Source organism: Chelonoidis abingdonii, chromosome 5 (genome assembly GCF_003597395.2).
Source record: "Chelonoidis abingdonii isolate Lonesome George chromosome 5, CheloAbing_2.0, whole genome shotgun sequence".
Taxonomy (NCBI): domain Eukaryota; kingdom Metazoa; phylum Chordata; order Testudines; family Testudinidae; genus Chelonoidis; species Chelonoidis abingdonii.
The window spans coordinates 128,168,995-128,191,121 of NC_133773.1; the positions used below are offsets into that span (position 1 = coordinate 128,168,995).

Consider the following 22,127-nt stretch of genomic DNA (forward strand, 5'->3'; position numbering starts at 1 on the left):
CTGGTGTTTGTATCTTTGAGGTTCTACCGTATTCTAAAATACAGGAATTCTGTCAACATTTGCCAGATCAGATGAAAAGAAGGAGCAATTCCAGGCACTCGTGTCTGAAGGACACTTCCTCACCTACATGGCACTACAAGCCTCCCTGGATTCCGCAGACACGGCTGTCTACCATGGCTGTTGCAATGGAGTAATGAGACCAGAATCATGGGTTCACCTGTCTGGATTCCCTAAAGAGGTGCAGACCATGGCTGAGGATCTGCCCTTTGAGGGTTCCAGACTACACCGCTACCTCGATATAACACCACCTGATATAACACAAATTTGGATATAACATGGTAAAGCGGTGCTGCAGGGTGGTGGGGCTGCTCACTCTGATGGATCAAAGCAAGTTCAGTATAACACGGTTTCACCTATAACATGGTAAGATTTTTTGGCTCCCAAGAACAGTGTTATATCAAGGTAGAGGGGTATTTGCTGAACGTACTGATGAATCCCTACATTTTCCAAAGGATTCTAGAGTGACTCCACTCTCTCAGCACATATTCATCAGTGCTGATGAGACATCGGGGAAATATCGGCATACCCCCAAGATCCCAACCTCCACCTTTCACTCCTCATTGTCAGTATGGCACACAACAAAGATGACAGAGATCCCCTCCAAAGTGCAGACAAACGCTGCTTCAGGGGGCAACTTCTCATGCATCTTCATCTAAACAACAATTTTGAAGGTTTGATTGAGGCCCCAAGAAGCCTTCCCCCTTTTCCAGTTGCTGCAACCATCTTTAACAGCTTGCTGGTTTGGCCATCGTTTAGCCCTCTTTTATCCATCATGGCGGCAAACCATCAACAACGGATACTCCATTTCATTCCTATACCTCCCTCCCAGCCAAGTCTATCTTCACAAACACCTTCTGTGAGAAGAAATGAATCACCTTCTGCAACTGGGAGCCATAGAACTGGTCCCATCCCAACATAGAGAGAGAGAGAGAGGTTTTTATTCCCACTATTTTCTGATCTAACAGAAATCCAGCAGATGGAGACCAGTCTAGACTTACGAAACCTCAACAAGTATATCAAACTGCAATGCTTTAAAATGGTCACACTATCAATCATTATCCCAGCACTGGAACAGGGGGACTGGTTCTCGGTCCTCAACATCAAAGATGCATCTTTTCACAGCACTCTATACCCTGCTCACAGACAGTTCCTCAGATTGATCCTGGGTACCCATCATTACCAATACAGGGTACTACATTTTGGGGAATATTCGAGGGGCTGTAGAGAGTTCAAAGTCCTTGTGGCAGCCTATCTATGCAAACAAGGCATCGCAGTATTCCTATACTTGGACTACTGTCTCCTCAAGGCTCCCTTGCAGTTCACGCCATATAAAAGTTGATGCATCTTTTCCTGAACATCGGCTTTCAAGTAAACATACAAAAATTGACACTCACTGGTACAACATCTGGAGTTTATTGGGGAACATCTGGATGTGATACAGGCCAGAGCCTGCCTTCCAGCTCATGGATTTTCTACAACAGTCAACTTTGTAGCCACTGTGAGAACCAGGATGTACTTCCAACTACTTGATCATATGGTAGCAGCCACGTTTGTGGCCAGGTTGCACACACGCTGTCTGCAGGCATGACTGTGTGTAGTGTATCTACCTCACAGAAACTGTCTTCACAAACTCTTATCCATGCCTATCAAGATCAAGGACTCACTGCACTGGTGGACACAACCCCAAAACATCTGCATGGGGTCCCTTTTCTCCAATCAGCACAGTCCCTGACTCTAACAACCAGCGCCTCCCTAAGTGGTTGGAGAGCATGCCTTAAGACCAATACAGTGCAGGGAATGTAGTCCCCCGCAGAATCCTTCATGCACATCAACCTTTTGGAACTGCGAGTGGTTCGCAATAGGTGCCAACGTTTCCTACCCCAGATTAGACATCGGACCATAAAAGTAATGACCAACAATATTGCCTGCATGTTCTACATCAACAGACTAGGCGGAACAAGATCCCACTCCCTATGCTTGGAAGCACTGAAATAATGGAACTGGTGTATTCAGTATGACATCAACATTTCGGCCGCATATTTTCCTGGACACTGGAACACCATGCTGGACTGCCCTAGCAGACGATTCTCACCAGACCATGAGTAGGAACTAGAGATGAGTCCTTCAGCACATATACAGCCACTGGGGATTTCCCCCACATAAATATATTTTTGCCACAGCAGAGAATGCCAAATGCTCTCAAGTCTTCTCATGGGTGGGTCTAGGCCATGGGTCTCTGGGAGATGCTTTCCTTATTATATGGGATGCTCCACTATTCTTCACCTTTCCACTTCTTGTTCAAGATACTTCATAAAATACAGGTGGAATGAGCCAGAGTCATCCTCGTAGTCCCAACATGGCCACGACGAATTTGGTATTCTTACCTCCTATAAATGACAGTATGTTCTCCGAGCACCCTGCAATTGATTCCGTACCTCCTCTCTCAGGATGCGGACCGAATCATCCTTTTATCTGAAGGCATGGCTCCTTCCTGGTTTTGGGATTCAGAAATGACCTGCTGAGAGGCAGCAAAAGAGGTTCTCTTAAATAGCAGATGTGGCATAACTTGCCATACTTACTTCCAAAAATGGGAAAAATTCAGATCCTAGTACACAACCAATCATGTCTCAGCAATGAACACCCTGTTACCACTCATTCTAGATTAGAGGCCTGACCCTTTTAAACTCTAGACTGTCTTCAAGCTCCGTTCGTACGCACTTTGCTGCCATCCCAGCATTCCAGCCCAAAATAGATGGCTATTCCATATTCACCCACCTGCTTGTGAAGAGAGTCCTTTAAAGGCCTTTTGCACTTTTACCCTCATGTACAGGATCCCAACCTCACCTTGTGCTGTCTCACCAAACCACCGTTTGAGCCCATGAAAACAGTATTTCTCGTATTTCTGCCTGATGAGTAGGAGAAATAGGAGCTGTCATGGCATACCCCCATACACATTTTTTCATAAGAACAAGATCACATTATGCATCCATCCAAAACTCTTACCCAAGGTGCTGTCCTCATTCCATTTGAATCAACCTAGCCACCTTCCCTGCTTCTTCCCAAAGCCACATACCAACCAACATGAAGCGACACTACACACCTTGGACATTAAGTGAGCATTAGCAGCAGAGGTACTGGAATTTTGTCTGCAGTTACAGGAAGAATTTCAGTGCATTGATTCACAGTGAGAAGGTTAATGTTGCAAGTGGAGAAGCTAGGAGCAATTTAAAATATGGTTAACTTATTAGAAATTGATGACACAGGTCCCCATATTCACTAGGGATATTTTCTTACTTCCCTGTGATGATGATGATGTAAGAGAATTTTTCAAGGTTTGCCTTCTGTATCTCTGTGTGTGCGCGCGTGCGTGTTATCACAACTACAATTGAATCATTTGCAATATGAGACAAACTTCATATCACATTCACTTTCCTTACATTATACAGTGCAGATACCAGAATAATAAAAGTCTAGACAGCTTCCCTTTTTCTTCTTTTTTTTATTTTTTAATCCAGATATTTGAGGTGCTTCGTTAATGATATACTTATCTTTCTCAGTGCCACTGATTAAAGCCCTACATGATGTGGAGTTTGGGAGTTCCTAAATCTTTTGATGCATTTGTGAACTGGGAAAGCTAGTTCTGCACCCTCAACAGATTTTGGAAGCATCAGGCTATAGTTTTTTTTCTTTGCCTGTGACGTATATGATGATCATAGAAACTGGTGAAATTCAAACTAAAACAGAAGGGAAAATACTGCTGTTATAAAAATCCCTTTTGCAGGCTACTGTAATGGATCAGTGTTCCGAATTTCTTCTGAAGCTAATGTAGCAGAGCAGAAGGGCACTCTTAAATTGTAAAATGCATCTTCTTGTTTTACCTCCCTCTCTCCAATTTGTAGCCTCTTCAACGGAGGGACACTCTTGAGGTTGATGCAGTCATAGCCTTTCTTACCTCCCAAATTTCTGTGTTCTCTGGTTAATAAAAGTTCATCTGATGATAGTTTTCCAATCAGCCTCTCAGAGGATGAACATATTCCCAGATTTCCAGCTGGATGATCCAGTGACAAAACTTCATAGTGCAGATTTTGTTTAGGTGTCTGAATATACATGAGATGCTAGCTCAAATAATAGTCGTCAGGCAGAGTAGAATTCCCAATACTCTAAGTCAGGAGTGGGCAAACTACGGCCATGGGCCACATCCAGCCTGCAGGACTGTCCTGCCCTGCCCCTGAGTTCCTAGCCTGGGAGGCTAGCCCCCGGCCCCTCGCCTGCTGTGCCCCCTCCCCTGCAGCCTCAGCTCGCTCGCTCTGCCGCCAGCGCAGTGCTCTGGGTGGCAGGGCTGTGAGCTCCTGGGACAGCAGAGCTGCAGATCGCAGCCTGACCTGGTACTCTGTGCTGCCTAGTGGCGGCAGTAGCGATAGCAGCAGAGTGGCCTGGCTTCAGCCAGGTGGTGCGGCTGTAGCACTGCCAGCCACCGATGCTCCAGGCAGCGTGGTAACGGGGTAGAGGGGGTTTGGGGTGGTGGTCAGGGGGTGGGGAAACAGGGGGTTGAATGGGGGCAGAGGTCCCAGGGGACAGTCAGGAAGGAGCGGGGGTTGGATGGGGCAGCAGGGGGCAGTCAGGGGCAGGGGTTCAGGGGACAGGGAGAAGGGATGGTTGGACAAGGAGAAGGGGCAGGGGTCCCGGGGGGCCGTCGGGAATGAGAGGAGGGGTTGAATGGGGCAGTAGGGGTCTGGGGGCAGTCGGGACAGGGAGTAGGGGTGTGTGGATGAGGTAGGGGTCCCGGGGGGCCATTAGGGAATGGGGGGGCAAAGTTGGATGGGGCAGGAGTTTGGGGGGGGTGGGGTGTAGATAGGAGGTGGGGACCGGCCCTCCATACAATTCACGAAACCTGATGCAGTCCTTGGGCCAAAAAGTTTTCCCGCCCCTGCTCTAAGTCAAACTTGTACAGCTAATTTCAGGCTTACCAGCTTTTAATGTCTAAGAGAAATTAAAAATCAGTGTCAGAAAAAAATACATTTCAGAAACCTCTAAAGATTTAGCTATTTTTGTTCAGACTTAATTAAGTACTCTGATGGAATGATCAGGGTTCTCAATAAAATGGAGTCATTAACCTGTAAGGTTCTTTGAATTCCATATCACTGGTAGTGCATTAAACAATGGATGATGTATAACTTTTAAATTTTAAGAAAAGTGCAACTTGTATGAAGATGAATCTTCCAGCCATGGCATGTTGTGTTCTTGGAGCAAGTTGAGGGGGGCGGGGGGGAAGAGAAATCTTCTTGTTTCTCTGAATAACTATTCCAGTTTCTAAATTAATTACTTTCAGCTGCCAGTAGGCATTATAGTATATAGTTGTAAGTGTTATGTTAATCATTTAATAGACAGTGCGTTTTCATCCAGAAGGATTCCAAGTGGTTTTCAAATTACTGTTAGTACACAGGAATAATGTCACTTGGAAGTACAGACTCTTCTGCTGTAGAACATGGTAACGGTATATAGCAATATTACAAACTAGGTAAGGACAGAAAGTGAAATGTAATATATCCATTTGCAACTGTAAGAAGAATTTAGATCATTTACTGAAATTAGCATTTGACAAGGATACCGGAGAGCAGAAAATGCTGTTGCATCTTTAATAATCACAACTGAGGATTTCTGTTGTACCTCCAACAGCTCAGCTCTGCTTAGCATTCTTTTATATTGTCTGCATACCTAATGGAAGAGAGAAGCTGTTATCACCATTCCCTGTAGCACAGGGTTTTTCTTGAAGATGTCATATTCAAGTCCTGATTAGGCTTGGATCTGTTTAGGTCACCACTCAAGATGATATAGCTACAGTAAAACTAGTAAATATGCTTATAGACTCATAGGTCAGAAGGGACCAATATGATCATCTAGTCTGACCTCCTGCACAAAGCAGGCCACAGAACCCTACCCATCCACTTTTATAACAACCCCTAACCCAGACTAGAGTTATTGAAGTCCTCAAAATTGTGTTTGAAGACCTCAAGCTGCAGAGAATCCACCAGCAAGCGACCATGCCCCACGCTGCAGAGGAAGGCGAAAAACCTCCAGGGCCCCTGCCATCCGCCCTGGAGGAAAATCCTCTTCCGACCCCAAATATGGCGATCAGCTAAACCCCTGAGCATGTGGGCAAGACTCACCAGCCAGCACCCGAAAGATTCTCGCAATAACTCAGTTCCATCCCATCCACATCCCTCACAGACCATTGAGCAGACTTATCTGCTGATTCCAAGATCAATTGCCCAAATCAAACTATTCCATCATATCATCCCCTCCATATACGTATCTGGCTTTAAGACTAAGCTTGATAAGTCTTTTGCCCCCACTACTTCCCTCGGAGAGCTTCACTCCCTAATGGTTAGAAACCTTCGTCTAATTTCAGCCTAAACTTCCTAATATCCAGTTGTTACCATTTGTCCCCCCCCCCCCCCCCCCTTGTGCCTACATTAGTACTAGCTTAAATAATTCCTCTCCCTCCCTACGTAATCCCCCTGATATATTTATATAGAGCAAGCATATCCCCCCGGAGCCTTCTTTTGGCCAGGCTAAACAAGCCAAGCTCTTTGAGTCTCCTTTCATAAGGCAGGTTTTCCATTCCTCGGATCATCCTAGTAGCCCGTCTCTGAACCTGTTCCAGTTTGAATTCATTCTTCTTAAACATGGGACACCTAGATAATTCCTAGATAATCAGTGCTGTACTGTATCAGAACACTGATTTATTTGTGTACCAACCCATTCAGATTACACAATGCAGACTGTTCTGTTGACAACCTTTTATTTGCTGTGAAAGACAAAAAGACCCTGTGTCTGAATACACACTAATTACACTAATGTAAAAACATTATGAATAATCGGAATTGGAACAAAATTTTTTAGTTAAGAACTGTACAGTACTTATTGCTAAAAGCTATATTTATCCATTAAACTTGTTTTGAGATAATTTTTTTGCATTTTCTTAGATCCGAGAGACTGGTGAAAGACCTAGTAATGAGGAGATCTTACGGTTCTCTAAACTGTTTGAAGATGAGCTTACGCTGGACAATCTTACTAGGCCTCAGCTAGTGGCTCTCTGTAAACTGTTGGAACTTCAGTCAATTGGGACAAATAACTTTCTGCGCTTCCAGCTGATCATGAGGTTGAGGTCCATGAAAGCAGATGACAAAGTAAGTCATTTTAGTCATGCTTTGATTAAAAAAAAGTTTGTTTGTTTTTTTTTTAATCTATTCCAATGCTATAATTAAGCTTGGCAGAATTTGATTTTTATATTTATATTTTTGATGGATATTATCAATTTTATTTTAAAGCTTTTTAAATTTTTTTGTAGATCTAAAATTTCACAGTTGTGGGAAATTATAGGAGAGGAAGACAGTCATTATTTAATGACTTTTGAGATTCAAAAAGTAATAACTTTTTTATAATCGTTAACATAAAATGTCAACATCATGTCAAAACATACATAGTAAATATCCTTAATCAAACTTTAATAAGTTGTAAGCAATATACTTCTTACTTTGCCTATCGGTACATTTAAAAAATTATTATTGATGGAAATATTGGCTTTTGTGTATGATGAAATCAACGTTTACCAACATTTATGGATAAAAATCTAATTTTATCAAGTGTAGCTGAAATATGCAAATGTTTTGTTTCTAAGCATCTACTTATTTTTGTCTCAAAGTTTTATTAATGCTAATTGTATACTTCAGCAAAAAGAATGAAGCCTTAAAATTAGGTGAGCTTCCTCAATTTACGAAAGAACTGCTGGCCTTTTAAAAATAAGGCAAAAAAAGTATAGCATTGGGGCTGGAAACATTTGGTTAGTGCGCTAACCTTAAATTTTTTGATGTGGTCACAGAAAGATGGACTTAATGATTTTGTTGTGTCTTTTGCTGGCCATTTGCACTCATCGTCCTCCCTACACACTTTACCATGACTGGCAATCTCTCTGTTCAGGAGGGCTAGAACTGACATGTTTCATGTTAATTATGAATATATTAGGTCTGATTACATTGACAAAACTGTTTTGGAGAAGCTTGCATAGTGTATGTCTGCACAAACAATGTTGTTAATTGAACACTTTTCATAAGTGCCAAAATCCAGTAGCTTTGATTTGTTCTGAAAAGCCACTCGTGTTTTGAGGGAAAACTTACTTTTCAATTATGGAAGTTTCGGGACGGTAAGTCCTGCTTTATGAAGGACTTCTAGAGACAGATAAATATTAGGCAGTGAAAAATACTACAGTTTTCTGATTAATAAATTCACTGATACAGGCAGTACAGTTCTGAACCATCTCCTATAACTACAGCTCATTAACCTACCTCTCCAGTTCTTAAAATCTGTCCAATAGGGATCCATGGAGGTAAGGAGTAAACATGGATTTGATAGAACTACCCATCTGGAAAGTTCAGTTATATGTAAATTAACACTAGATTATTTCCTTTACATTCACAATACCATTTTAATCTTTTGATTTATGTACGTTCCCCCATTGATCTGTGCTTGTGATTACCATTCATGACAATAGGAATAGCTTAGTTAGAATGAAAGGGAAAATATTTTTGTTTAAGTATAAACTTCATGTCATAGAAGTGATTTAAAATATTTAACAAGAAAACCCCAAAACCCACTGCAGTTCTGGAACTTTTAAAATAATTAATTCTGCTTGAAACGTGAAACATTTATGTTGTTGTCTATCTCTTGTGCCAAACATTGCGGCTCTCTATTTTTTATCATCACAGCAGCCCCTAGTGGTCATTCTAAACATCATCTATGTGCTTATTGTTTTCCTGTTAACATTTTTACATGTTCATTACATGTGAGGTGTTTCTTTTACATCTTGTATAGCTCATTGCAGAGGAAGGAGTTGACAGTCTGACTGTTAAAGAACTGCAGGCAGCATGTAGAGCAAGAGGTATGAGAGCTCTTGGCGTAACAGAAGAACGACTAAAGGAACAACTTAAACAGGTACATGTCCAGTAAGATCACTTCAGTACTTGTTTAATCATAAAATAGTAATACTATTCTGTGTAGGCATGTTATATAAATGAGCAATATGGGTATTGGCCTTTACTGAACCTGTTACTGTTTTCTGAGGTATAAAGTTTTTATATACATTAATCAGACTCAAATTATAGAGCTTTCATAAATTGTGACTTGAGTCTAAGACAAATAGTTCTAAAGTTGATGTACACCTGATCCACCTTTTGTTGCTTTTTGATCCGGTGTGTACCTTTTTTGTTTAAGAGAATGCAGCTCTGGCATTTATTGTACATGGCGGCTTTCATCTTAAGATCTCAGTTCTGTTTGGAATACATTAGTAACATTAGTAAAAATTAAAATATAATTTACACTTTTTTGTGTGTTATTTTATACTGTATCTAGAAAATAAGTGGTAACTTTCAATTTGCTGTGGAATTCCTATTTTTCTGTGTGATTAAAATGTAACTATATAGGTATATCTATTGAATTACAGTGGCTAGAGCTGCACCTGGACCAACAAATCCCCACTTCATTGCTTATTTTATCCAGAGCCATGTATCTTCCAGATACACTTTCACCAGCTGATCAGCTCAAAACAACACTTCAGACACTCCCAGAGAGTGTGGTATGTATTACTTTATATAACCAGTACACTGTCTTTCAACAAAAACTAGATTTTCTGAAAACTGGTATTCTGTGAGTATATTTAAGTACTGATCATATTGTTAGTGTTAAGTGTTAGCTTTGTATTGTCCCTGTGTAAAAAGTGTAGCCACTGTGATGTACTTAGATGAATGATGTGTTAGTTTGCTTACCTGGATGACTGGCTGATCAAATCAGCTACAGCATTTGAAAATTTTGTATGCACTACTGGAGGTTGGAGTGACTAGGCAGCAGTTGGAAGACTTTTATTATGCATAGTGCTGGGGAAAGCCTAACTGTCCTTAACTGGAGGCTCTGAGGCACCTTGAAAGCACACAGAAAAAGGTGGCATGTACTGAAGGGCTGACCGAAGAATGACCCTCAAGTCAAACGTATGGTGCTGCACATTCATCTTTAATCCGCAGACATGGCAGGCAAAAAACCATAGGTCTAAGCTTGCAGTACTACATCTCAGTATGAGATAAAGAACATAGTGAGCAAGATAAAGATCTTAAGGTATGTAGCCTTTGCAGGCTCCACTGCTGTATTAAAGATGGTTACAGTGAGGGTGGCTGCAGTAAGAGTTATGCAGATTGTGACCCTCTGACTCCTGCAAGCTTCTGTGCAACACACAGTTGGGCAAAGTATAAATTTCTCTATCTGCAAATTCAAGTTTCTCTGCTGGTCACCGGTTGAAAATAAATAAGAGGCAGCCTGGCTGTCTCCTCTTTCTTCTTCCATTAAGAGCAACGTATTGGGTGAGCCAAACTGAAATATCTCTGATGTCCAAAGTCCTGGAGTAAGCAGGAGAAACTAAAATTTGACTGTTCTTCTGCTTTGCAGAGAGGGAGGAAGTCTGGCCAACTCTTTATTAGTGAAGCATTTTAAGAGCATGCTGTATCTGAAATCTTGCATTAAAAATTAGTCATGGGAGATCAGCATGATTCTTAAAACACTAATTCCTCTTTGGAGTCATCATTACTTGGCTCAGTTATAATTAAGCTTTCTGACAAGTATCTTGGGAGTAGCTTTTTCTCACAGATTTCTTGAGACACAAAGTTTTAATCTTCACCAGATTTGGAGAATAAAGTAATCTTATCCCAAATCCCTGAAAGTTGTGTTTTTGGTTTCATTTTAATTATCTTGTCAGTATTTTCTCTTGCTCCGTACTCCTCATGGTGACAGTTTGTTCCATAAACAAGACCTTAAAAGTCCCCAGGCTTTGAGATAGATATTTACTAAAGTCTGATCTACACTACCAAGTTATGTTGACCTAAGTCCTGTTATGAACTTAGTTTTGCATATATCCACACCTGAATTTGTCTCCCACTTCCATAGGCACCCCATTACATTGACACAATAATATCGCCTCCCCAAATGACATAGGGCGAGAGTTAACCTACTTTGTCACTATAATGCTAGTGTAGACCTGTGTAAATCTTAACAATACTTCATCAGCTGTCCTACAGTGTCCCTGTCCCCACTATAGTAGCTGTTCCAGTCACAATTTTGAATTCAGTTGCCTGGGGGGTCACAGATATTGAAAGCCATATCTGTCTCATCCTATCTTTTTCAGTAAAAGAGTTGTCATTTGAAAGTACAGACAGTCTTTGACTTTATGACGTTCACCTTAAGATGAATGGCACTTACGACATTCCTGAATTAACACCCTGATTCGACTTACGACCATTGGTTTTGACTTTACGACGCACAGTCCCGCAGTAGAGTGGATTGCGGTTCCAAGTTACAACATTTCAACTTGCGACACAATTTTCAGGAACCAATTGTGTCATAAGTCTGAGGACTGCCTATAATATTAAAGCCATTTCATTTCCAGGGTATGCTGACAGTGGTAGCTATCATTCTGTCAGCTGACCATTACATCTTTAAGGCAGCCATATCTTTCCAAACACAATTATCTAAACACCGCATAGTTCTTGTACAGATTCAGATTCATCTACCTGTTTTCCCTGATTGATAGCTTAGTTTTTATAAAATTAACCTATTAAAGGTTTTAAGTCAATTGGTAAAGAATGATATACAGTGTTTATTTAAAGACTACATATTTCTTTTTAACAGACTTGTCGGTGCTGTTTCAAGGATGTGATTACAGAAATATTTGTTCAGTTGCAGCTTTTACTACTTTGTTCCCACTGTTTTAGCAATGCTAGTCTTAACCATCGGTGTGTCCCACAACCATCTTTGTGTTGCTTCTGCATTGTCCCCTGTGCATGGAACTGCCTTCCTCCTAGGGTGACCAAATGAGAGGGAGAAAATATTGGGACACAATGGGCGGAGCAGCGAGGGGTGGTGGGGGGAAAGCAGAGTGCTGCTGGCAGAATGAAATATCAGGACAAATTGCGTCCGAAGCAAAGATCATTCGGGATGCGGAACAAACACCTAAATATCAGGACGGTCCCGATTTTACCAGGATGTCCTTTAAATCCGTTCTAAAAGACTCCTTTCTTCCATGATACCACAAGAAATAGACAAAATTTCAGACGGATAGGGGTGAGGGGCAGACCAGTGTAGTTAATAGTCAAAATTAGCTTTAATTTATACTCCTATTGTGTCTATTTAGAGTTTAATCCCTCTTCCTCACCCTTCTGATGTTGCTTTTGACTTAGATTGTAAGTTCTTCAGTGCAGGGACTGCATCTTCCCGTGTGTATGGTCTACTATGTTGCGGGAGGTTACTGGGATAAAAGTTAACCTAAAAATATGCTCTGCCAAACATGTCTGTCTTGAGGGAATGGGTTTTCAAAACTTGTTTACAATTTTGTTCTGAAAAAGTTTCATATAGGGGACTGGAGAAAGGAATGACTTGCACAATGAGAATGAAAAGCTTTAACAATATCAAAGTAGAAAGGCTCTTTAGGTTTCTCAAAATAAACAGAATTCTCTCTGTGGACTGAATTAGTAGTATATTTTTTTTATTTGTTTGACAGAGTGTTCACTGAACTGTTAAGACCTCTGAGCTACATAATTCAAAATGCAGAAGTTTGTTCATGTGTCATCCTTCCAATCTGTTTAGGCCAAAGAGGCTCAAGTCAAAGCAGCAGAAGTCGAGGGTGAAAAAGTAGATAATAAAGCTAAGCTGGAAGCAACCCTTCAGGAAGAAGCAGCTATTAGAAAAGAAAATCAAGAAAAAGAGATGGAAAGAATGTCTGAAGCTGCTGAGAAAGCCAAAGAAATCCTTCAGGTTGCAGCAAGGGTAAGTGCAGCTTCCAACTGTTGAGAATTAAGTGCATCAGTAGCATGAACGCTTAGCCCATTGTGGACTTCATTGTGTTTCTTTTGGGATTTATAGTGCATCTATTCTGGGTTTTATCTGTAATCAAAAAGACATCAAAATGCACATTTGAAAGATGTGGGGCATCTTTGGGAGGCAGAGGGAAAAGAAATATAGAGAACAATCCTGCAATTCAGGGGATTGACTAGATGACCTAAAATGTCATTTCCATCTGTTATGTTTGGTTCTGTTACTTAGAGGCAACAGGAGATATTTTTGTTTCTTTAAAGATTTTCCAAATTTTTCTGCCCAAAATATTCTTTGCAGTTGGATTGGCTAATATTTAGCATTAAAAAAATTTGAATATACTTGATATAACACTGTTTGGCCTACTTGTCTATGGAAACTGAATGTTGTTGAATCAAGCCATATCTTAAGTATAATTTTATTAATATTTTCATGAAATGGGCTTAGATATTGTAATTGAAGTTGGTCAATTTGTAACTGGCAGAGATGTTCATACTGCTTTTGTAGTGTCTTGGAACCTGTATCTAATTGAGCAGATGATTCTGAAAACAGAGAAACGTGGTGCTGTTTTGTATTAATGAATGTCTTTTTAAATGTGGTTTTGAAATTCAGAAAGAGATGGAGTCTGCAGTGGATCTTGAAGCAGCTGCTGTACATATAAAGAAAAGCCAGATAGCTGTGGATACTGAACGTGAACTGGCTAGCGTGGATTTGACGCTGCATTCAGAGACCTTGAAAGATACAGCACCAGTGTTAGAAGGCATTAAGGTAAATTTTGGTATTAAAGGCCGGTTTAAACACAGTGTTTGAAAAGTGTAAGCTGATCCAGTATAAAAATACCACTGTCTTTAGAGGCAACTGAATTTCCTCAACACAGTTCAGTGTTTGAGGAAAATCTTAGCAGACTTACTTATTTTAGCTGTCTTACCTCCTGAAGAAAAATCCGTCTAGCCCCAAACCCTTAGATTGCCTGCATGCAAGGCCTAGGACAAAGAGAACTGCTAAGCCTGTCCACAATCTTAAAACGTTTCCATTTTTTGTGCAGCTGATATACCTAGTTCTGAGGTTGTTTGCAGTGGCTTTAGGAGTTTTAGACCGCTGCACTTCCATTTTAACTGCTTATTGTTTATATAATATCATTGGGCAGCAGTGTATGTATGGCAGTTTACAAAACAAGATAAAAATGGGTTTCTTTCTTGAAGAACGTAGTCAGAAGATGGAAGGCCTAACTTCTAGAATTACGATGGTGGTTTAGGAGACGTCTTTGTTACAGTGATGTATGTATATCTTCAGGAACTCGTTATGTTTTTGGGTTTTTTTCTGTGTAGACTGGGTAACTGAGAGCAAGAATATGGTCCCTTGTCTCTCTCATGGTGTAATTCCTAGCATTCTAATATTTTGTGCTGGAATCTTTTACATGTACAACAAACTCATTAATACAGGAATTATCTGTGAGCTAAGTTTTGACCCAGTCAGGTTTCCTTACAGCCTGCAGGAAGAATAGAGCACTTTAAAATGTTACTAGCTTTACACAGCTGCCAAACAGTGTTGTAAGCTAAAAGGAAGAATGCTGGAATCGTTATAAACTCACTTCTGCTTTCAGTGGGGCAAGCAGCTTCTGTTGGCAGGATTCAGTGCGATTATTGAACTTACCACTTTTCATTTAGGTGATGGTCTAGTGATTTAGGGAGCTTGTCCAAATCAACTCTATTGAAATTCACCCAAGACTTATTTGAATTTGCCAGAATCTTTTTGAAGTGTCCCTCTCTCTGCTCTTAAATCTTGGTCTCTAGCTTAGCTTCTTCTAAATTGCTACGTTGGACTTCATTTGTGGATCCCTTAATTTTAGAGAGAGGGGGGGAGGGCGAGAGGGAGAGGGAGCAACATTGTTTGACCATACCCAATATTTTCCCATTTTTATAAGCTTTTCCTTTTTGCTTTAACAGCTCAGTTTTCTAAAGAGATGAGTCTCATCATTGCATCCCTTGACAAAGAATCAATTATAGCAAAACCTTTTAACTTGAGTAGGTGTGCACTCCTGATGCTACTTGTGATCAGTTTGCCTGGTTGTGTCAAAGGAATTGTCAAGGTGAAGGGAAAAGATTCTCGGGATGTCCATTTGATTGTTTAGCTACTTAACACAAGATTTGAATAGCTGAAGTATAGTGTTATAAAATGATGGATGTGGGAGTTAGATGATGGTTGGTTCACTGTCCCCAAACATGCACAGGCCACAAGCATAGGTATAAGTGCTTTGCTGGATCGTGGGCCTAATATACATATATTATGTTAAGAGAAGAATTTTACAAGCTTCCGAAAACCCAAACTGTTTCGTGGACGGAACTGAATTCATAAAGAGGAAAATAGGACCTTCTCCATCATGAATAACTGCTATATGTTGTTTATTACATTTATTATAATCTGAAATTATTGGAAATATACTACAGAGGGTTTTTTGTGGACCCCATCAGTGTCACCTGTCCTGGGATCTTGAAAACTGACATGCTAGGACATTGATTCAGCACACTAGACTAATCTCACTATCCTAGAACAAAATGGTGAACACGGCACTTTCATTTCAGAAAACTTTCTAAAAAGATAACTGTTACAACCCCAAAAACCTAGAATGTAATTTATAATTTTTTTAAAGGAGTTGTAGGGAAAATGGCACCCAGAACATACACATGACTAGTTTATCCTTTTTTTATCTTGTTCAGTGTTTGTCAGATTTACCCTGTAGAAAATCTTATTTGAAAATGTGACACTGCTCTTTGCTTCAGGCATTCTATAAACTTTTTCCCTAAAAGCAATACAAATGTCACTTTCTAGACTATATATTCTCTATAGTTTGTACTCTTACTCCTCCTGTCCCTCTCCTCCCCCAATACTTGTTTTGAGGAATTCTTCATGAGCAGTTCTCTGAATAATGTTTTACATTTTTTAGCTTGTCTGATGATTAACATTTTGAGAACTAAATTATTCACAGTAGTAGTTTTTTGTGCATGTTTGTGTGCTTTTTGTAATTCAGTTTAGAATAGCATAGAGCATCTGCTTCATATATTATTTGCATTAAATTAGTGTTCATTCAAACAACTTACATTAGTAGTTACTGTTTTCTTCCATGCTGCAAAGTTTGAAAAGTGGCAGTGGTACCTATGTATTAAGGTTAGGAACTTGCTTTACATTTCTAATGTTTGAAATTTAATAGTTTGTGTTGCTGTAGAAAATAAAATATTTTATGATGCTCAGTTTGGGTTTTCTACCATTTGTGGAAGTGTTTTCTGGAGTAAAATAATATGTATATGGGCTTTTCCCACTTAGTCACGCTCCTTAAATTTAACTTATATTTGAATTTCTCTTAGTTATTTTTTGTTAATTTATTGTAAAATTTACTGTTGTTCAGGAGATGTGGTGATCAGATTTCTCTGAACACTAGTGCTCCTACAGATCAACATCACTGTTAACTTTAAATTAATATTTTAAATATCAAATTGCCTTGTTAGGTTATCATCAGTGCCTTAGTTAAATGAAAATAAATAAGATTGTTGGAGTTATCCTGCTATTAATACGAAGAAATTATATAGTCAGTTAAAAGGTACTGATTCAACCTCATCTGGAATACTCTGAACAATACTGCTTGCTATACCATAGAAGGTTACTGTGACCTTGGAAAGGGGTGATACTGGACAACTAATATAACGCCCAGTTCCAACAATCTCGTCTGTGATATGAAGAAGGGGGAAGCAAATTTAATTGGGTTTTGTTTCCTTAGAAGAGGCTTCAAGGTAACCCATATATTTAAAATGATACCCTTTTTTCCCACATATGAAGAGTTTAAATGCTCTGAGATATCTTTCTGAAATGGAAGCAAAGAAGAAATTGTGCAAAAATATTACATGTAAATATCAGTAAATATGTGGCAGAAACGAAGTATCTGTCCAAGGGAAACCAACATTCGTTTCTGGAGTGGGAAAAGATTGTGAAGATGATAATGAAAATAATTTGAGAACTAAATCTGGTGTAGAAACCCCAAAAAAGTTGGCACATTTGGTCAGAGCCCTTTCCAGACAATTTTTTGGTAGGGGAAAAAAACGTAGTGTTTTAGATACTTTCTGAAACAAGTTAGTGGCTTCTTTTAAGCTGACTGCCTTAACCTATAAAATAGAACATGCATGGATGAGTTTGTGCTAATCAACTGCCATTTTGTCTTAGTTCTGAAACTTTTTTTTTTTTATTGTGTTATAAATTTTAGAAACTACATTGAAAATGTGTAGGGAGATTGATGGTACCTGTAAATTAAGAGTCTGACACGATTCATGCAGTAAATGAGGTATAAAATCAGTTACACAAGCATTGAAAACCTGGTGCAGGCTGATGTCTAAACAATGTGAATGTACACTGGCATACTTGATTTGTGGAATACTGAAAGTTTTCAATACCTTGTGCAAACATGACTTTTCCAAAATAAACACACACAGTTAATAAAGAAATGGAATAAGTTGTTAAATGGACCAGTAAAAGAGACTTTGATATATTAATGGATGATGGCTTGCTTTTTTTTTTTTTTTTTCTTCCTTCTTTAAGTACTGTTTGTTTAAGTTGGGAATTGCAGCTATGGTGATCTGACACAAAAGCAAAGCTTCTAGCCTGGTCTTCTTGGAGATTTTGTGGAGAAAATGTCAATTCCTTATGCTACTGCTCAGCAAATATATTCACCAAGAAGGATCAGAGTTATCATTTAATTATTGGAAGAGTACATTATGATCTGTGTTCAGTGTTCATTTATCAGTGAACTGGGAAATGATAGGTGATGAAGTGGAACAGGCACTTTCCCATGAAGCAACCTGGTGAAATGCTTTTTTCATAAGATGGGCAATTAGAGCTAAATGTCACAAATAATCATAGCATTTTACAGTCTGTGCTACTTTTGTAGGCTAAAATGTATTTATACAGTTTTTTTTGTTATGGATTAATGCAAATGTGTTTGCTTATGTCTTTGTCTTTATTTTAATTTCCTGGCTCCAGCTAAAGAGATTATTAGCCTTTCTTAGTTCTGTTTGTTTGTGATGAGCCATTTTTTGAGTCTAGCTTCTGATGTTCTCGTTTTGGGATAGCTGAAAATTAGGTTTTTTTACTTTTGAGTATTATGTGTTTAAAAAGACACCAGTTTATAAGTCAGACAACTGTCTTGAAATGTGTTACCTGCTAATTTTACAAGTATTACCAAAGATTACTGTAAATTTTAATCTTTATTTCAATTGATATGTGCATTTCAGAACTTTTCATACAGTCAGTTTCATTGTTTCTTTTGTCAGTCATTTCCTCTGTTTTTGTTCTTTCACACAACAACAGGTAGGGGAGAAACACTTTTTATAACAGGTAGGGAAATACGGCTGTGAAAATCACAGAAATTGCCAGAGGGGCTAAGAGACAATTTTATAGTAACAAAAACTATGTTTAATTCACTTTTCAAAAACATCCATGCACCAATCTCAAAATATCAGGCCACCTGCTCTGAAACCTAAAAGAATACAAACGCGCACTGAATCAATTTTTTTTCCTGGAAGAAACCACAAATGTGTCCTATGCTCACTTGGATATTTCACTTTTTAGGGTGAGGAAATAACCAAGGAGGAGATTGACATGCTGAGTGATGCTTGCACCAAACTGAAGGAAAAGAAGAAATTGTTAACAAAAGAAAAGGAGGAGCTTGAGGAGCTGAAGGATGATGTTCAGGAATATAGTGAGGTAAAGAATGGGGTGGAGAAGGACTGTTTATATGATTGCTCTGTCCATACATATTCTTAGAAAAACTAACCTTAAACGATAACAATTTGTTTTGTGTGCTGAGATAACCCAAATTGGAAATTGTTGGAGAGGCCTACTTGCTCAGTTATTGTGTGGTATGCTGTCATGCAGGACCGTCAGATCCTCAGCTTGTGTAAGTTGTTAAAGTTCAGCTGAAGTCATTGGAACGATGATAGTTTACAACAGCTGAGGATCTGGCCTCTGGTCTTTACTCCATGCTCACTGGGCTGACTGTGCTGGAGAGGCAGTATGATATGGGAGGGGAATGGAGTGCCTCTTAGAATCAATAGGGAACAATTTCTCCAATCTGTAAAGTGGTGTTGGTGCTATCTGAAACAAGTCCTGATCCAGTTGTACGACGCTGGAAGGATGTGAGGTTGAAATCCTAGGATGGATGAAAAGGTTTTTAATTGGGAGGAGGGGAAAGGTGGAGGATTTAGGACTATGTAAGAGACATGTAGAACTAGCCACAACATTAATTTAATGTCTAAAATTAACCTTCATTTTTAGTCTCTAAATTTCACTGTTCCCATGACAACAGCAATAACTGCTTCCTCTCCTGCTGCAACCTTTTGATTTGCATATAACTCCTGCTTTTCTGTTAGACATTGCTATATTTGTTGTTGCAAATTTATCTTTTCATGAATGCTTTTTGCTTGAACATCTCCTCTAGGATTTGCAAGAGATAAAGGAGCTATCTAAAACAGGACAAGAGGATGTAGTGGAGGAGTCTAAAGCAAGCAAGCAGTTGACCAAAAGGGTGAACCGAATGATTGGACAAATTGGCAAAATTATTAATGAATTAGAGACAGACCAAAAGGTGGTGGATGGACAGTTGGACAGTGGTGCTAGTCCACCTATTGGGTAAGTGAATGATGGCACCGCACTTCCTTTTCAAAACACTCATTCACCACCATCAGTCTGCATGGTAGTGACTGCAAAAATGACATTGTCGGCTTCAATCTCAGTGTCTCAGTGATCTCCATCTCAGATCTGGTTAATACACAATAAAAAGATGGGTTTATCCCCAAACTCCCAGTCCTGCAAATTCAGTCTGAGCTTTGAGAGTCAGGATGGGTTCTTTGGGACCTTGCCTTCCTGTACTTGATACTAGTAGTAAAGGTTCTGCAGGCCTTAGTTACATTTGAGCAGAATACACAACATTTTATCTTGGCACGCTTTCTGACTTCCAAACAAATTCCATAAAGGTTTGTTTATGCAGGGCGACGACTCTCCTGGCGGCGCCTTCTGCTAGCTGTCCAGGAAATTAGTTCGTCAGCCTCCAGAGCGCCCTCTGCAGGCCGGTATCTCACCTTGCCACTGGCCCCCATGTCCCTCCTGAACCCCAGTGCCCTTTTCTCTCAGGGTTCTGCCCCCTGCACTACCCCACAGTCTCGCTGGGTCTCCCCTCCCTGGGAAACCCCCACCCCCCTATTCCAACCTCGCCTCAGTCTTGGGCTACTGCTAGTCACCATCTAGCCCCCACTCACTGGGGTAGACTACATTATAATTGCCACTTGTCATCAGCAAGGAGGGTTTGGACCTGCTGACTTTGCCTATGCTTGGGCTACCCTCTACAACCCCAGTACCTCTTCTGGCCTTTAGCAAGGCCTGCAGCCTGGGGGTTTTCCAGGCTGGAGCTCCCCAGCTCCTCCTAGCCTTCTCTGAACCCTGCTCCACTCTGGTACCCTGCTCAGCTCCCAGCAGCCAGGCCCTTCCTTCTCAACAGCTAGAGAGAGACTGACTTAGTTCCAGCCTAGCAGCCCCTTTATAGGGCCAGCAGTGGCCCCAGCTGAGGCTACTTTCCCAATCAGCCTAGGTTTTTCTCTAAGCCCCAGCTCTCTCCAAGGCTGCTTTTACCCCTCTGGGCAGGAGTGGGGTAACCACCTCGCTGCATGCAGGTATGCTACAAAATTCAAACCTCATGGAGTTCTGATTTCAGTGGGAGTCTCGCTTCCTGCCCCTCCCCCACCTTCAAAACTAAGGAACATCACAGCTCTCTCAGATTACGATTGCAGCCAGGCTGCAAAATCAAAATTGGGGCCTCATTCTGCTGCTTGGTGTAGAAATATAAAAGAGAGTCTGTGCGCTCAAACAGTTTACAGCCCAAATAGGGATGAGTATTCCCCTTTTTATTAAGTCTTCACTCAGTTCCTAGCTTTAATGTAAATTATTTCAAGTTCTATTGTAAGATTAAGATAAACATGATTAAAGGTAGTGGTAGGGGAAAACCAGCTGGTGACCAGTCTTGTCTGACAGAGTATGGCCTATATATTTTAATCAGGGCTTGCTGTGTAATTGTACACTTCTAAAAACCGTTCATTGTATGCAAAGGTTTCTTATCTTGAAGGAATGTAGGAAATCAATGAATAGTTTGCCAAACTTTCTGGTTCCTCTAACATTTCTTATAAAAATGTATAGTCTAAACAATTTTACTTAACTTACTTAAACTGTTTTTACTATATAGTCAACTTTATGTTACAGGAGCACAGAAGCCCCATTGTGCTAGATTTTGTTATAGACATTGCTTGGAATTATTACCCATTATCAGCTTGATCCAACTTCAGCTGAAATGGATGGAAGATCACTATTGACTTCAGTGGGAATTGGATCAAGGCCCTATGTGTAAAGGATTCTTTTGCATGTTCTTGGAATATTTGTATATCTTTTCTGAACTTGATATTTTGAATGGTTGCTTTTCACATTTCGCTTGCTGGTTGGTTTACAGGAAGTGAGTGTTGGCTCCATTGGGAAAAGGCTTTCTACACTGGATGTGAGATAATAGAATGATAGCCATCAATAAAAAGGAGCGAATATTGGCTCAGATGGGATGAAATTTCCATGTGTTGACATGAATTGTATTGACAGTACTTAACAGGCTTGGCAGGAGGCAAGAATGGTCCTTGTAGGTTTACCAGGTTCAGAAATACCTCAAGATTCTTGCTCCTTTGTCAGTGGAAATTAAGTGATTACTTGGATTAATGTTGGAGCACTGTGTATATGCTCTTTGTGTGTAGAAGTGTAAATGGCTTTACCATCGTTTATGACCATTACAATGGGCAATTACTACTGTGTATTTGAGTTTTAATGTAAGCTTGGTAACCCAGTATATCTTTAAACTTCCAAGCGAGACCCCCTACTCATACCTTAATTTATGCAGTGTATAAGTGTATATTTTTCCTTACTGTTGGTCAGGCTTTGGAATAGTCAGTCTCCCTTTTTCTGGCTCTTGGGTTAATATTCTGTTTTGTCTTAGCTGAATTTCCAAGTTATTGCAAGGAAATGTTTGGTTACTTATGGGTTTTATGCCTCACATAATAATTGCCAGATGCATCGTGTTTAAAAGTGGCTTA

The 22,127-nt window shown here is 40.0% G+C and overlaps 1 protein-coding gene across 2 annotated transcripts in view; it reads left to right on the forward strand.

Annotated features, from left to right (window-relative positions):
- The window catches only part of LETM1 (leucine zipper and EF-hand containing transmembrane protein 1), a 73,997-nt gene that overhangs the window by 42,985 nt on the left and 8,885 nt on the right, over positions 1-22,127 (forward strand). For both annotated transcript variants that reach the window (XM_032767893.2, XM_032767894.2), the window contains exons 6-12: positions 7,047-7,250; positions 8,932-9,051; positions 9,560-9,691; positions 12,742-12,921; positions 13,579-13,734; positions 18,580-18,714; positions 19,448-19,638. In XM_032767893.2, coding sequence (XP_032623784.1) covers positions 7,047-7,250; positions 8,932-9,051; positions 9,560-9,691; positions 12,742-12,921; positions 13,579-13,734; positions 18,580-18,714; positions 19,448-19,638 — 1,118 coding nt within the window. The remainder of the gene's footprint in view (positions 1-7,046; positions 7,251-8,931; positions 9,052-9,559; positions 9,692-12,741; positions 12,922-13,578; positions 13,735-18,579; positions 18,715-19,447; positions 19,639-22,127) is intronic.